We start from the raw sequence: 15400 nt of genomic DNA on the forward strand, positions 1-15400 counted from the left end.
CTCATGTTTTATAGAAGAAGAGAATGCAGGTTGGCAAAAATGATGAAGATAGATGTGATAGTTTTGGGAATACCGCTCAACAGGCTTCTTAATGAGCATGCATCAAAAAATTAACATGAGAAAGAAAAGTAGTAAGACACTGACAGAAGAAAAAGCATGAGACAAAAAAAATTGTCAAAAAATTGATGGAGTATGACAAAAATAACAAATTAAAAAGTAACGATCACTGTAGAATGACAGACAGGAAAGAATTCACTGGCACAAATTCCTAAAAAAGGTAAAGCAGATATGATTAGTAAAACAAAACAAGTCATAGGCCATCTAGTAACTATGGCCTTCTCAAACAGAATATATGAAGATGGAGAAATGGATATAATAAATGCCACATGGAGAAGACATTAATGTTTTACAGATAGGAATAAAATTCCCAGTATTAAAATAGCACATTTACAGCAACTGGCACAGTTCCATCCTAACCAGCTGCTACTACATATACTTCGTAGTTTTTTTTCCTGGAACAAATTCCTAGCCACTTTGTAAATAACTACTGCACCTTCAGACTATGGCATTTAGACACTTAGTGTAACTACATGTAATAACGACAATCCTAGAAGAGGAGTCTCTGTCTTACGGCATGCTTCAAACATGCTGCCTGAAACAGACCCCAACTCAGCAGAATCATTAGACAGCACTATCATACAACAATAGAAATGTAAGTTTATTTTGCAGACAACACACAACAGCCATTCTATCTCATCCATTTGTTCAAGGTATGGTTTACTACTTTTCTTTAAAAAAAAAGAAACCTTGGAAAATTTGTCTTGTCCACAATATGATAAGTAATTTTTTAACTAGGCTGGTGCACTTCTAAATGGTCTGACAGAATCAAAAATCTGTAATTTTATTCCAAAATATAACTACCTTGTCATAAATTTTCCCTCAATTTAAAAATCATAGTTGGTAACAGTATATTACCCTTCAATAAAAATTCAATTTTTTTCTTTCCCATGTTGTAGTTACAGATCACCACTCCTTGGAAAGGATCTTTTATAAAAACTTCCAAATAACCCAGGACAAACTACCCGCATAACAGAGATGATACATCTCTCTGTATTTTGGTTTGCCGGATTTTTCTGTATTTTTATAGGAGATATAGTCTAGAAAGCTTCATTCAGATTTGAGCTCTGCTGCCACAGAATACAACAAATTAGAAAAAAATAATTTCCACAGTCAAAATACTACAAATATATAATCTAAGTGCCACCATACTTACCATTTTTTGTAAATCAACCATACTTATTCTACCAGCTTCCTTTTTCATCTGGTCCACGCTTTTCTGGGCTAAATTCAGATAGGCCTGTAAATGATGACGCATCATAGCCAACCGTAAAACACACAACAGGATTATAATCCACAATCTGATGGTATCAAATGTATCTTCTGACATTCTGTGGATAAAGAAAAAGGGTAATGCTGTTTTCCAAAGACCACCTACTGCTACAGTTATTTGTTTTTATCATGTGTAAAGTAATCTTGAGACAAACTGTCAAAAACAGTTAACACACAAACTATAGTTACGAAGTTCACATGCAAGTAATGCCTTCTATTTTTCTTTCCCATTACTTCTCAGTAGCCCCACAGCATAGATCCAAATTAGTATTCGTTTGTCTGTAAACAATAGCAGTTCTTAACTGCCTAAATTCTAAGAAATGAAGGCTGGACACTAAAAACAAAGATTTCTCAGATAATTAGAGGTTTTTGGACACACAGGACTAGACAGTAAATAGTACTAGATTGTAAATGGTAGCACTAAATTGCATCTAGTACTAAATTGTATCTTCAGTTACCTGAGATACCCAGTAAAAGCTCAACCCTCATTTTAAGACAAACTGAGAAACAGAAGACATACAAAATATGTATATCTGTTGTGCTTCATGTAATAGCTCAATAGTCACAGGATCACTTAAGAAGGTTATCTCATCTCTTTCAAGTCTATTTTGAATTAGCAAGACTAATTGTGACAATGACAATCAACTCTACCTATACATCATTTCAAACACTACTCTTCCTGGAAACTCTCTCCCTTTCTATATTCTAAATATTTTACCTATCAATTCAATACCACTTCATCAGTATGTAATATTAAGACAAACCTCCTAGCTTAGTTCTCATGCCAACATATCTTGACTGTTTTCACTGAAACCACTTCTCTCCTACACCAATATGCAAGACATAAGGTTCCAGCAGGTAGCGAGGTGGTATTCCACCCCCACAAAAAACAACAAATTACTGCCAAGGAGTCATCAAGAGACAGCAGTTTCTTGGGAACCACTACCTTAACACTCAACATTCTGCAACTCATTCTTTTGAAATAACAGATGCTCCTTATAATTCAGCTGCATCTTCCACAATACCTCTGACAGCCAATGCTATTAAAGTCTTTCACATTTCTTCAACTTGCAAAGAGCGCTAAGAATGTTTTGTTCTCAATACCCCAGAAAGAACTTTTAAATGAAATCTTACAAAGGAATGCTCTCTTTGCCCAAAGGTGGGCTCATAATGTAGTCCTTAGTGATTGGTTTTACCCACAGTAGAACCATAAATAAAGGTGCCAAGAAGTTTATATGTAGCAATGTTCTGAAAAAAGAAAAAAACCAGGGAACTTAGTAAATGAAAACAATGACCATACTGTTGAAAGTATATACAGATTCAAAAGGAGAAATATTAACTTTAAAATAATTGGAAGAAAGATAAATAAGAAAATTTATTCCCTATTTTATAGGTATGGCTTACATTTCAACAAAACAGTAACATTATATATTGTGAAATCATACTGGATTTTGGCTTTAAAAAGAAGAGGATAAACAGTTGTCAGAGGTCAGATTACACAGTTTAATGAAGCATTTTATTTAGAAACCCTGATTAAATTAAAGGTGGTACTTACATTAAAGATACTCAGACCAAAAAAATACTGTATGAAACTGCACACCAAAAATAAAAGTGGTACTCTTTAGTAATTTTTGAGTACAACCTAGCAGCATTTTAAAAGGGGATACAGTTTCTGGAGTTCTCCCTTAAATTAATATCCTTCTTTATTTCTAAACTTCTAAATTTTCTTCTCTATTTCTAAACCCATTTTCCCCAATAATTTTTCATTACTAAAATGAAATGAGAACAGTTGAAGGAATTGGGTTGTTAGCAGTGTTTCCTCACTAATAGTATCAGGTTTGTCTCTACCTTCACTACAGTACTTCTGCACTACAGAAAAAATTATGTAATCAGAAATTGTTCTAAAGAACACAAGACCTTCTTGATTGCCAACTATCAAGCTTCCTAAAACCACTAAAATGTTTGCATAATACAGAAGCTGTCATCAAACACAAATTTAGATCTACGATTTCAGCTGAAGAAATAAACCCTGCTAGCTATTAAGTGGTGCTTGGGAATGCAACAGCACCAAGGATTGGCCCAAAACATTTAATTAGATTGTGAAAGCCTTTTACCTGAGCTTCTACCTATTTAGGAGATCCTACCGAGTTAACGGACTGGAGTAATGGACTGCAATGTGCCAAAGGGTGGTGGGAATCTCTATTTTTTTTTGTTCTTCCTTTTGTTTTGTTTTTGTTTGTGTTTAATGGAACAGGAAGTAAGGCTGAAATACTCTTGATGCAGACTCTGGCAAAGGAGGAAATGTGTATGAAAATTGTACAACTTTGTTAAGAGGACTCCAAATATATGCAAGTAAGGATACTACTGCCAAAGAAAAAAAATCAAGCCAGTTCTCAAAACCGAAAGGGACACCAGATGATTTCTATTCTGTTTACCTAAAAACAATGAACTTACTCCCTACACTCATAAAAGAATCACAATAATAATTTTGAACATATTAGTAAAATAGTTCTTGCTCATTAACCTTTAAGTTTTGGGGCTTTTTTTGGTCAGTGCTCCCTGCAAGTTAAGGGTTCCATTCCATTAAGGAATAGATTTTGAGTTGGATATTTTTAAGTTGTTTTGTTTTCGTTCTTTTGTTGGGTTTTAAGAGAGATTTGTGGGTTTTTCGGGCAGCTTAAGGGATGTGGGGGCTTTTAGTTTGATTATGGTTTTTTCTTTGGTTTAAGCTGTTTTTGTATTTTGTTTAGTTGGTGAGCTTTTTCTTTGCAGTTGTTTTGGTTGAGGTTTTTTAAGTAGAGTATGTATTTGACTGCAAAGATAGACATTGTTTTAGTACCCAACTTAGAGAGCTTCTATCAGTGACAAGTCATCCTCATTTACAACCCCCCCTCTTTAATCACTGTCAAACAAGTGTAGTCAATAACACTAGCAAAAATGCATCAGCAAGGACAAGTTATGTTCTTCAGGTTTGTTAGAACCTATCACTTGACAATATTCTTTATAATGGCTTTATCTAATTATATGGATACCTTATCATGTATCCATTTAATACTCATTTAATGTAATTTTCACATTGTTCCAGTTGAATAGTCTATTGGTAGACTTTCAAAAATAACTTGGAGGTGTTGAACAAAGTTATCTTCAACAACCAGTTCTGATACCGTCTAAAGAAGCTAGAGAAGTTTTAATTTTCATAACCACACTTCAGTGGATATTAATTGCCCTTTAGTTCTTAATTAATGGATTTTTGTTTCAGAGGGTTTATATTTCTGCCTAGGATGTTATGTCCATTGATCAAAGAAGATGCTGGAATACTTAGAGAAAAGAGACAAAGAATTTTAAAATAGTGAGAACTATAGCAATTAAGAACTAAGGAGTTTATCTGTCTGGAAAGAACAGATTACGAAGTGACTCAGTCACAGTCTACACACAGACAGAAATGTAACAGCAGATAAAACAATCCGGTAGCTGGCTGCTACATAGAAAATTACATTGAGTGCAAGTGTACTCAATGCTTATAAATTACCAAGACTGATGGACTCACTTCAAACAGATTAATTTTTAAGCTGGGCATTCCTGAAGGGAAAGGAAAAAATATGCAATCTGAACAAAAATTATTTTCCTACTGGAAAACATAGTGGTTCTCTTAGGAAATTTACCACACTGAATACCTAAACTGCCCTATGCCGCAGAATCTGTCATTATCATGTACTAAACATCAACAGTCAAGATCTCTGAAAGCCACTTGGAGTTTCACCCTCTCAACCAGAGAATGTTCAAGAGAAATAGTTAAATTGGACAGAACATTTTACTACCAAATGGAAGGGCGGCAGGAAATGAAAATACTCCTTTAAATTGGTATTAACATATGACCCTAATTAAATATTCTGGGTCATTTTTGCATTTTATCCTATGCTAAATTTATTAAAGGAATAATTCCCATCTGTAAGTGTGGGTGAAAAAAACCAGTCTGTGGTCATATTTGTATTTCCTGAAGATTATCTTAACTTCTGGAAAGACATGATGGTGGAAAGAAAGCTGGGCACAGAGACATTCATGGTGGAGTTTTTGCAGGAGGAAAGGAAAGCTCCTTTAGTTGAGACTCTTAATTACAATGCAAAGAATGTAACAGACTGGCAAAGCACAGGTTGAGCAGAAAGTGGCAGGTGGCAAATCTGCTCAAGATACGAAAAGCAGGCAGCAACAGAAGTCTTAAGTCACTACCTTCTTGTTGGAATAGTTTGCTTAGACATTTTTAGACATAAAAGATTTAAGACTGAGTAGCATATACCTATTTGCATATATTTTCTCTTACTGTGTTATTTTTTCTGTAGCTAAATTCAGAGCATCCAGATGCATTTGAGCCAGTCGCAAGCCAGGGAATGTCAAAAAAGCACCAATAAGTGAACACAGAACAGCCAGGAACAATTTGAAGGTTAGTTTAGACACAGGACCCCTAAAAGAAAAGAAAGGAAGTAAGCATTTTCTTGCTGAGGACGTTGGGGGAGCGGGGAGTATCAGAGACTACTTTCAATCCAACAGTATCTAACATTTAATAAAAAAGCCAACAGTATTCTATAGGCTTCCTCCAAAACACTAGCATTATTAAAAACCAATCAGAAATTAAATTTTTTAAAAATACTTTCAAACCCAAACCAAATAATCTATTTATTTCCTAGAAAAACAGAAAACCTAATTTACTGTGAGATATTAATTTGTTAGTATAGAAGAAAAAAAAGAACAAGTTTATATTGTAATTAGCAACAAATTACATAACAGAAATAGCTAAAATAGAAAGAATTTCATGATTGTGTTTTTAAGAGGAACAGATGTTTCATAAGTTTAACTGCTTGAAGACAAAATGGATACTTTATTCTACCATTATCCATTAAAAATCTCTATCAAACTGTTATTACTGCAACTTTTCACAGATTTATCTGAAATGTACACATGGTCGATAACATGTCTCTTCTAAGTGATTAATATTGTACATAAGAAAAGCTACGGGAAAAGTATCTATGATCAAAGAAATCACAGAATAATCACATAATTAACAAAAACAGCTTTGCACAAAGAAAAAAAGAGAACAAAACAAAACCCTCAAACAAATAATAAAACCATCATAGTTACAGTGAAATGTAACTAGCAGATCAAATAGGAACAAAACCAAATCTAGTGATTCAAATGAGTTTCAGATCCTTTTTTAATCTATGTCACCAAGACTAACAAGAGACACCATCATTAACTCGGGTACTGCTAAAAAAGGCAAAGCACTGCAATAATTTATAACTAAACAAACAACATGAAAATGAATACAGAAGGTAGTGACTTTGCAACATTTTAGGAAAGCATATTAAAGAAAGGCTAAGAAACACATGGGATTCAGTTAATGGTTTCCCATGAGTTTATTCATAAATTACACTGATCTAGTTTGAGGAAGCTTCTGTTCCTCAAAAATAAAGATATGCCATGGCTTCTGCATGATACTTGAGACCTACCAAGCAAGACATTCAATGTGCTCCCAGTGATGAAATGGTCCCTTAAATTTCAGCACACAAGTATAAGGAACTGTAACAGAAATCCATTTTGCAATATACAAAGCCTGCCTATTGTGTATTTATGTAATATCACAAGATGTGGCATGCTCCTTTAACAGTCTATATGAGGCTTGGATGCCCTGTAGCAAGCAGATGTTTTTGCATGACAGGAATACAGCTATAACCTGAAAACATGAATAACACAATTTATTCCTAATACAAAATTTAACACAAACTCCATCTTGTAGCTTTTGCACACTCCTCTTATATGCCATAGGAATGACAAAAAATACTTCTCTATTTAAACAATCCTTTTTGAAGGGAAATACTGTGAAAAAAATGTTTACAGTTTTGAGCTATATTTTATGAACTACAATCAAAATGTCAGTAATTATCTCCATATTAAAATGAAAACTTTAATGCAACTTCAGTTACTTGTGGGTACTTTTCAGATCTTTCCATTAATCTCTTTAAAGTGTTGTAGGGATTATAACCATGTACAAAAGCAAAACATACAAGACAAAATCTTGCAAACAAAATCCAAATGGTTCATAAATTCACATATAGACAGACAAGTTAAAAATTCACATATAAACAGACAAGTGTATTTTCAGAAACTTACTGGGATTCCAAACCTTGTTTTTCGAGAAACTGCATAGCACTCTCTGAGAAATTCGAGAATCCTGCAGGGACATATATATTTCTTTCATTACAGTACAAACAAAGAATCCTTTTTGTGAAATAAAGTGTTGGGTAACAAGTCATTTTTTAAACAATTTTTCATATGTGTAACAGAGTTCTTTCATGTGCTAATTAGTTGGCACAATAAAGTAAAGCTTGATTAACAACATCTGTAATATTTGAACACTTCGGGAAGATGAAAAAAGATAACTTTTCAAATTCTTTTCTAGTTAGGGAGCTACACTTTACTATGGAAGTCAAAGGGGGCTAAATCTGTAACTGGAAGGCAAATACAATTAACAAAACAAACAACCTAGGCAAAAACTAGACTATTTAAGAGAACAGTAGGAAAAGGTACAGGATATTATCTAGAATCTTCATTCCGAAGCAAATTTCCTTAGAAGCATTTAACTTACAGCATTCATTTTAACACAGCTTCTCTCAAAAACTCTGGAAATAATTTATTCAGATCATGCAATCACTACAGCTGTTTCAAACACTAAAGAAAGGAGTTACCTGATTCCAATCCAAACTCTAGATAGTTTTCTGTCACAATGAGTATTGCCATGGCTTTCACAAAGAAGAAAAAACCAAAGGTGACACAGACTGATCTTTCACCTCCATCTTCAACTTTGAAATAGTGCGTAGTCAATGAAAACAGTACCTTACTATGTAATGAAAAGGTCAAGGAAAATCAAGTTTGTAAAATAACAAAGAATCTTATAACTAAGAATTATAATATTTTATTCTGTTCATCCACAGGTTTGTTCTATGATGTGTATTTATTTCTTTGGAAGGTATTACGTGTTCAGTCGATTTCAGGTTAAATTACAGAACACATTAAAGCATAATAATCTCATAACACATAGCCAGGAATACTCTGGAGTAGCATTTTGATTTAGGCTTACTTATAGTAGAAAAGAAGACACATGAAAAGAACTTATATTTCTCCCCTTTCAGATAAATCCTTTTGTTTGGAAAATACTTTTAGGATCAAATCCAATCATCATCCTAACACCAGCAAGTTCACCACTAAGCCATTTCCTCAAGCATCCTTTTATCTAGCCCTACTGCTATGAAGACAAACATTTAAGACATCACGTGCTCTGTTATCAGGGTGTTTTAAAAATATTTTTAAAGTATTCTTTTTTACACATTTCTAAATCAGTTCTCAAGTGTAACAGATTAGAATAAACTTTTCATTATACACTCTTATTACTACAAACTGCAGCTCATTATAATTCAAATGGTACGCAATATCCAGCCCAGATTTAAATAAAGTATTTGGAGATAATTCCAGGCATTACGTTTTGAAAAAATGTAATTTACGATTTGAAAAAAATACAGACAAAAAGGAAAAAAAAAAAGATTGTAAGTGTAATCTGTAGCACTTTTTTCCTCCACTATGCAATAATGCAGTTGAATTTGCCTATTTCTAATACTGAAATAATATTAATATGAAGAGTACATGAAAACATTTTTGGGGGTATCTATTCAGTAAAACATATGAACAGTCATCAGTCTCTCAAGAAACAATGATTATGCTTCAACAGGCAGCACGCATTTAATATACACACTGCTGAATTTCATGTACACGCAGAAAGATTCTAATATACACTATGTGGTCTAAGGACAGCATCCAGTAATTCTAATCTCATACAGTAACCACCTTCAGACCCCTCTATACTTTACAGAAAGAACTCATACATTAAAAGGAAGACTTAACTCATCCCAAAAAGATGTACATTAACAGATCATACAGACTGTGTTCTGGATGTTGTTTCTCTAATAACACATGCTTAAACCAAGGCTCTTTTTATAGCTAGCGGCATTAATCACAAATTGAAAACACCCTGAAGCTATACAAAGTACTTAATAAGTTTGTGATCAACAAACCTAATCTATCATCAGATTTATGACCCCCCAGATACTTTATGACTTCAAGTATGGATTGTGCCTGAAGGATTTGGAAAATTCAAGGAGGAAAAAGAAAGCATTCTAAAATTATAGTGCAGATCCATGATTATGCAAACTACACACGACCACTGCTCCTGTTTTTGGGTTGGAGAAGATTGAAGCATTATGGCTGGCTTCATCACTTCCTTCCATTGCAAGACCTAATATTCAGGATGTACTGAATGAATAATTTAGGAGTATTTAGTGCTAAGTTAATAGAATGCCTGCACCAGTTCTGCCCTTCATTTAGTTTTTTTTTGCCACAAGAGGCATTATAGAATTGTATACTTTGCATTTTGTATTTAGTTGCAGACATTGTAGAAATCACGGTATACCCTTTCACAAAAATAATTATATTTTTTAAACTGCTGCGATTATTGAATTCTTTAATTTTATAGTTCATATGTTAAGGTGAAAGAGATCCATCTTCTGTTCCTACTAAAACACATGAAAACTCCGAATTCACAGAAGCAGAGAACATTCTGAGTTGGATGGGACCCATAGGATCATCCAGCTCCTGGGCCTGCACAGCACCATCCCCAAGAATCACACCATGCACCCGACACTGCTGTCCAAATACTTCTTGAACTGTCTGGCTTGGTGCTGTAATCACCTCCCCAGGGAGCCAGTTCCAGTGATCAATCATCCTCCATGTGAAAACTTTTTCTTAACATTCAATCTAAACTTCCCTGACTTACCTTCAGGCCATTTACTTGAATCCTGTCACTGGGCACCACAGAGAAGAGATCAGGGTCTGCCCCTTCTCTTCCCTCACAAGAAAGCTGTAGGTTGAAAAGGCCAAGTGACCTCAGACACTCCTCATACAGCTTCCCCTCCCTCATTCTCCTCATGGCTTATTTAGACGCTTTAATAGCTGAATGTCTTTCTTAGCGCAGGACAAACTGGCCAAGCTTAGCACAGGACAAACTGGCCAAGCTGGGCCAGTTTGCCCTCCTGGTTGCCAGGGCACTGATGTCTCACACTCAACTTTCTGCCAACCAGCAGCACCAGTGCTTTTCTATGGCCCTACTTCTCTGTTCCCTGGTCTGCCCATACAACCAGGGTTGCTCCATCCCAGGTGCAGAATCCAGCACCTTCCCTTGTTGAACTTAGAATGGTTGGTGATTGCCCATATCTCTTTGGGTTTGATTTTGTTGACGTTACTCTGCAGGGCCACCCTGCCTTCAGGGAGTCAACAGCTCCTCCCAGTTTTCTATCATCTGCAAACTTGCTCTGTATCCTCAGTACAACTTTTCACCTTTTAACACACTGGCATGAAACAGAAGAAACACTTGTCAACAAAACACAAAATTGCTCTATATTTAACTTTGACATATCATGTTGACTGCTTTCTGTCAAAAATATGTAGGCAACCAAATTTTTCTGAATCTTCCATTATCATAGAATAATTTCTGGTCTTGACATATTGAGTTAGTGAGTAGTTGAGTAATTTTTAAGTATTCTCTGCATCCCAAAAGCCTGATGTCACAATACAGGAATGAACCCCTTCTGAAACCTCATCTAACTAGGTTCCACTGACCCCAGGAATTGTTACCAATACCCTCTGTATTGTACGTCTTCCTACAATATACAATTCACAACCCTGTTTCACCTAGAATTGCAATTACTATAGGGTTGTTTAAATTGATTACTCCTGAGATACAAGAGATGAAGCAAACAAGGCATTGTCACCGATAAATCTAAGAGTACATTGTGGCTTTTGTATTAGAAGCTTTTTTTTCCATTAGTTCTATTAAAATCCCCCTCATCCTTAAAAATCAGAGTGAAAGGTGTTGGCTATCTTCTGATTTTGAAACAGTAGCCACCTCTTTCTCCTTCCTTCTGCAGAAACTAAAGTAAAATTCTCAACCTCACACCAAAAAAATTAAGGATGTGCAGTAACAATTACTCATTACCTATACTACAGCTATGATACAATTAAAAGGTGCCCAAGAGCCAGACACTGATTTTCTTCCACAGTAGACTAGAAAAACCACCTTTCGGACCATGGATCTGTTCACTGACATGTCTAAGGGCAAATACCTGATCTGGAAGTATGCTAACAGACATTCTTTTACCCAAATGTGAGTTGACCTTCTCTTCTAGCAAGTTTTTATACATTACAAGGAAAAAACTCTGGAGAAATTCCATGATTTATGCTCCAGTATACTTAGAAAAGAACCCCTGTCCACGCTATAAAGGCATCACACATTTTAATAATTATCAACGACAGGCAAGCATGAAGCATATTCAGAACTCTTAGACAAATGTAACCAAACATTAGAGTTCAAGGTTTTATATAACACCAGCAGCTACTGCTGATATTACAAAACAACTGACCAAACCACAACACATTAAGAATCTCTAAAACTGCCATTTATATAGAGGAAACAATTTTGAATATTCAAGACGTTTATCAACTGTAACTTAGCATTTCATCTGTTCTCAGCTGCTGAAGGAGCAGAAGAGCTGTAGCAATTCACTTCCCAGTTCACCTTTCTATAACATGCTCTTTTAAAAGCCCTTATTCCATTCTACTGCTTTATCTCCAATCATATCTTTAAACTGTAACTTTCCTCCCTAAAGCAGCAGTCTGGATTCGTATGTGGTACACAGGTAATTACCATGCAAGCATCTATGTGTGATAATGCCTTCTCCAGTAAAATAAATTTAAAAAATTAACTGCCTCCTCCATAACAAAACAAACATTTTATGGTTTGATAATGCCTGTTTCCTAAATACTCCATTTCTGTTTCCCTCAGTTTCAGAGGTGAGTTTAGCTTTTCACAGACCTCAGTTTCTACAACTGTTTACATACCTCATTTTCTGTAAGAATACCTTGAATGTGTTTTAAAATTATGAATTCACACATGTATTTTTGCAGTAAACTAGTATACACATCACTGTGCTATTCTGATCAAGAAGTATCAGATTAAACATATTGAAAAAAAGAAGCACACTAAATTTCCAAACTTCTTCAAAAGCTGTACTTTATGTACACATAACCATTTTTGATTGCCAAATTGAACAAAATCAAGTTAGTTTAGAACCACTACATACTACAGATCAGCACTAACAATCTTTGCATACATGCATTTTTCTCCTAAATGGTCTGGTATTAATGTTAGCAAGCTAATGATACCAGCATTTGCAAAGAGCACGTACAGCGTGTATATTATTTAACAATAGCATTAGCTTACAGGACCCTTTTTCCAAATGCCACATATTTTTGTGTCCCGCCCATCAGTGGCAGGGAAATTTATATGAATTGCAGAATTATGTAAACTATTCAGAACAGGTAGAGGGGGATTCAACACAACAGAAAAGGATACACTGCAAAACCCAAGACAAGCAGACACCACACTATGCTGATATTCATTTCTTGTGAGGGCTTCATAATGCTGTAGTAGACCTCTGTCACCACATACACAACTGTAGCTGCAACAGTGAAATCCACCAACCACTGATATTCTGGAAAGTAATGCAATGCTGAAAAATATATGTTTGTGAATGTTAAAGGTATGTTTTAAGGCAGTTACTGATATATATAGAATGGAGCAGCAATTAAAAGAGGTTTTCAACTGTGTATTAAGTGTACTGAAGTCAAATTTAGGTAGATCAAGATCAACCAAGTGAAATGTAACAATGAAAAAGTTACTTAACAATGTGAACATCATTCTTTACTTCTGTCATCCAATACTTAACAACTACTCGAATTTATAAGGCTTCAGAGGTTTTACTATTTTATCACCTCAGTTTTTATACATTAACATCCTCAATCCAAAAAGCATACTTAGATTTCACAACACAGAGAGTAAGCAGTTTTCCAGTTGAGTCTGGCTGCAATTCCAGGTAAGAGGGTTTGTTTTGACTCTTTGTTAAAGATTGAAATCTCACTGGCTATCATTTATTATATTACAAATAAACAGTTATTTTTATTTTACAAACCCCCCCATCTAAGATACCTGATGGATTGCTCATCAAGATTTTGTTAATACATCCTATAAAGCAATAATCGTTGTGTAAACTTCATTGTAAAAATTCTGGGAATCATACTGTGTTGCATATAGGCTAGATGTTATGGAGAGAGTTCCCATAGGTATTGGAAACTCCAAAGAACCATTTGTGACCACACAAATTGTCTCCCCCAAACACCTTCCCTACATTCAAAAGTGAGAAAACACTACTGAACGTTTGACTTGACTACAAGCTACCTGTTGGCAAACTTACGAAACTAGGCAAACTTAAGAATTTCCAAGTCCTACACTTGTTATTTTGAAATAACAATCTGGTTAGATTTACAAACAAATTGTATATTTTGTTTTTCAAACACAGTCAAACCCTACCTTGTATCATTCAGGTTGACAATTACATGACACAATTTCAGGTAAGTAACACTAATTGAAACTTGTGAATGTTTTGTTTATTTACTTCAAAAAATTTATGCTACACACATGCTGTCTCCTACAATTTAAACTGAGAATATACATCCTTTCTTTCTATATTTGTCTAGAGTACACATAAATATAAAAATGTGTAGAAAGAAAATATGTATCACATACATACTCATATATGACCTTTCTGTACAGAATGACAGATTATTATTTAATAATCAAAAATTACCCATCTAAAAAATAATAGTCATACTTTCCACTTCCACTTAATGCTGCATATTTCTGTACTATCGCTTGCAATTTTTAAACATTTTACCTGAATGTTTGAGATGTACAGCTGAAAGGGCTTAGGTTCCAATGCTACAGCACATACCCTATGTTAGATGAGTAGAAAGTAATACTTGACATCTACCCATTGTTATTTTCTTGCACAAAGTTAAAAACTCTATTTTGAATAGACAATTATCTGATTGTTTCAGTGCTGTCTCATATTGCTATAACTGATAAAGTTATGCTTTACATTGGCTGTCATCTACTCATCCTTTTCCACAACACTGCTATTAACTGTCACTCATAGAACAATAAAGGAGACTCAGCCCTACTACCCGCTTTCTCATTTATGATCAGTTTTGCATTCTATTCATCCACATTCTACAAAAAAGACATGTCAGCATTAATTACAAATACACACTTGATAGAAAGAATCAGGATATATTCGAAATAATGTATTATTGTTGCATACTCTTACCAATAGTGTCCCTTTCTGTTACAGATTTTGTTTCCAGATGAAGATCAATATCTTTTGGAATGGTTAAGGGTTTGTTTTCAATATGACCATTATATTTTCTGTAAAAGAAATAAATAAATAGATAGTACAAGCATGGGTATGACAAAATATTTTTTTTCAATATAGAATGACATTTCAAATTTTAGAAAAATGCAGAATGTTTTTTTTTCCAAATACAAGTATTTTTATCATTTTAACTAAAAGTAGAACTTCAAGTTAAAATCTTGGAAAACAACCAGATATGTCAATGGCTCCCATCTATAACTTGACAGACTCTGATATACTACGTGGTATGGATTTAAATGGCTTCCAGCTCCTTCAATCTAAGCATGTATTGGATAAAGGTCCAGAAGACAGTTTATTTCAGCCCACTGATTTTATCTATTCAGAGCTACAGGTTGTTACCAAGTCAAAAAAAAGAAAAAAAAAAAAACACTTGCATCAGTCCTTCTTGTCACAACAAGCAGGTACATCACATGAGCTGAACTAACCTAGATCTTTGCAACGTCCAACCTACTAGCCATCAAGTGAAGCAATTTGAGGTATCTTCTAATCTAAAAGGATGTGTATTTAGACCAAAAGGTGCTTTTCATCTGGAGCTCTCAAACTATACCAATATCATGATTTTCACTTCCCTGAAATTAAGTCATACT

General features: G+C 34.5%; 1 protein-coding gene across 1 annotated transcript in view; it reads right to left on the reverse strand.

The window, feature by feature from the left end:
• TMEM161B (transmembrane protein 161B) overlaps positions 1-15400 on the reverse strand; it is a 37911-nt gene that overhangs the window by 7003 nt on the left and 15508 nt on the right. The window contains exons 4-10 of the mRNA XM_058823560.1: positions 14709-14806; positions 12899-13037; positions 8127-8278; positions 7552-7612; positions 5708-5848; positions 2524-2637; positions 1274-1448 (exon numbers count right to left, since the gene is read on the reverse strand). Coding sequence (XP_058679543.1) covers positions 1274-1448; positions 2524-2637; positions 5708-5848; positions 7552-7612; positions 8127-8278; positions 12899-13037; positions 14709-14806 — 880 coding nt within the window. The remainder of the gene's footprint in view (positions 1-1273; positions 1449-2523; positions 2638-5707; positions 5849-7551; positions 7613-8126; positions 8279-12898; positions 13038-14708; positions 14807-15400) is intronic.

The sequence above is a fragment of the Ammospiza caudacuta genome, chromosome Z (genome assembly GCF_027887145.1).
Source record: "Ammospiza caudacuta isolate bAmmCau1 chromosome Z, bAmmCau1.pri, whole genome shotgun sequence".
Taxonomy (NCBI): Eukaryota; Metazoa; Chordata; class Aves; order Passeriformes; family Passerellidae; genus Ammospiza; species Ammospiza caudacuta.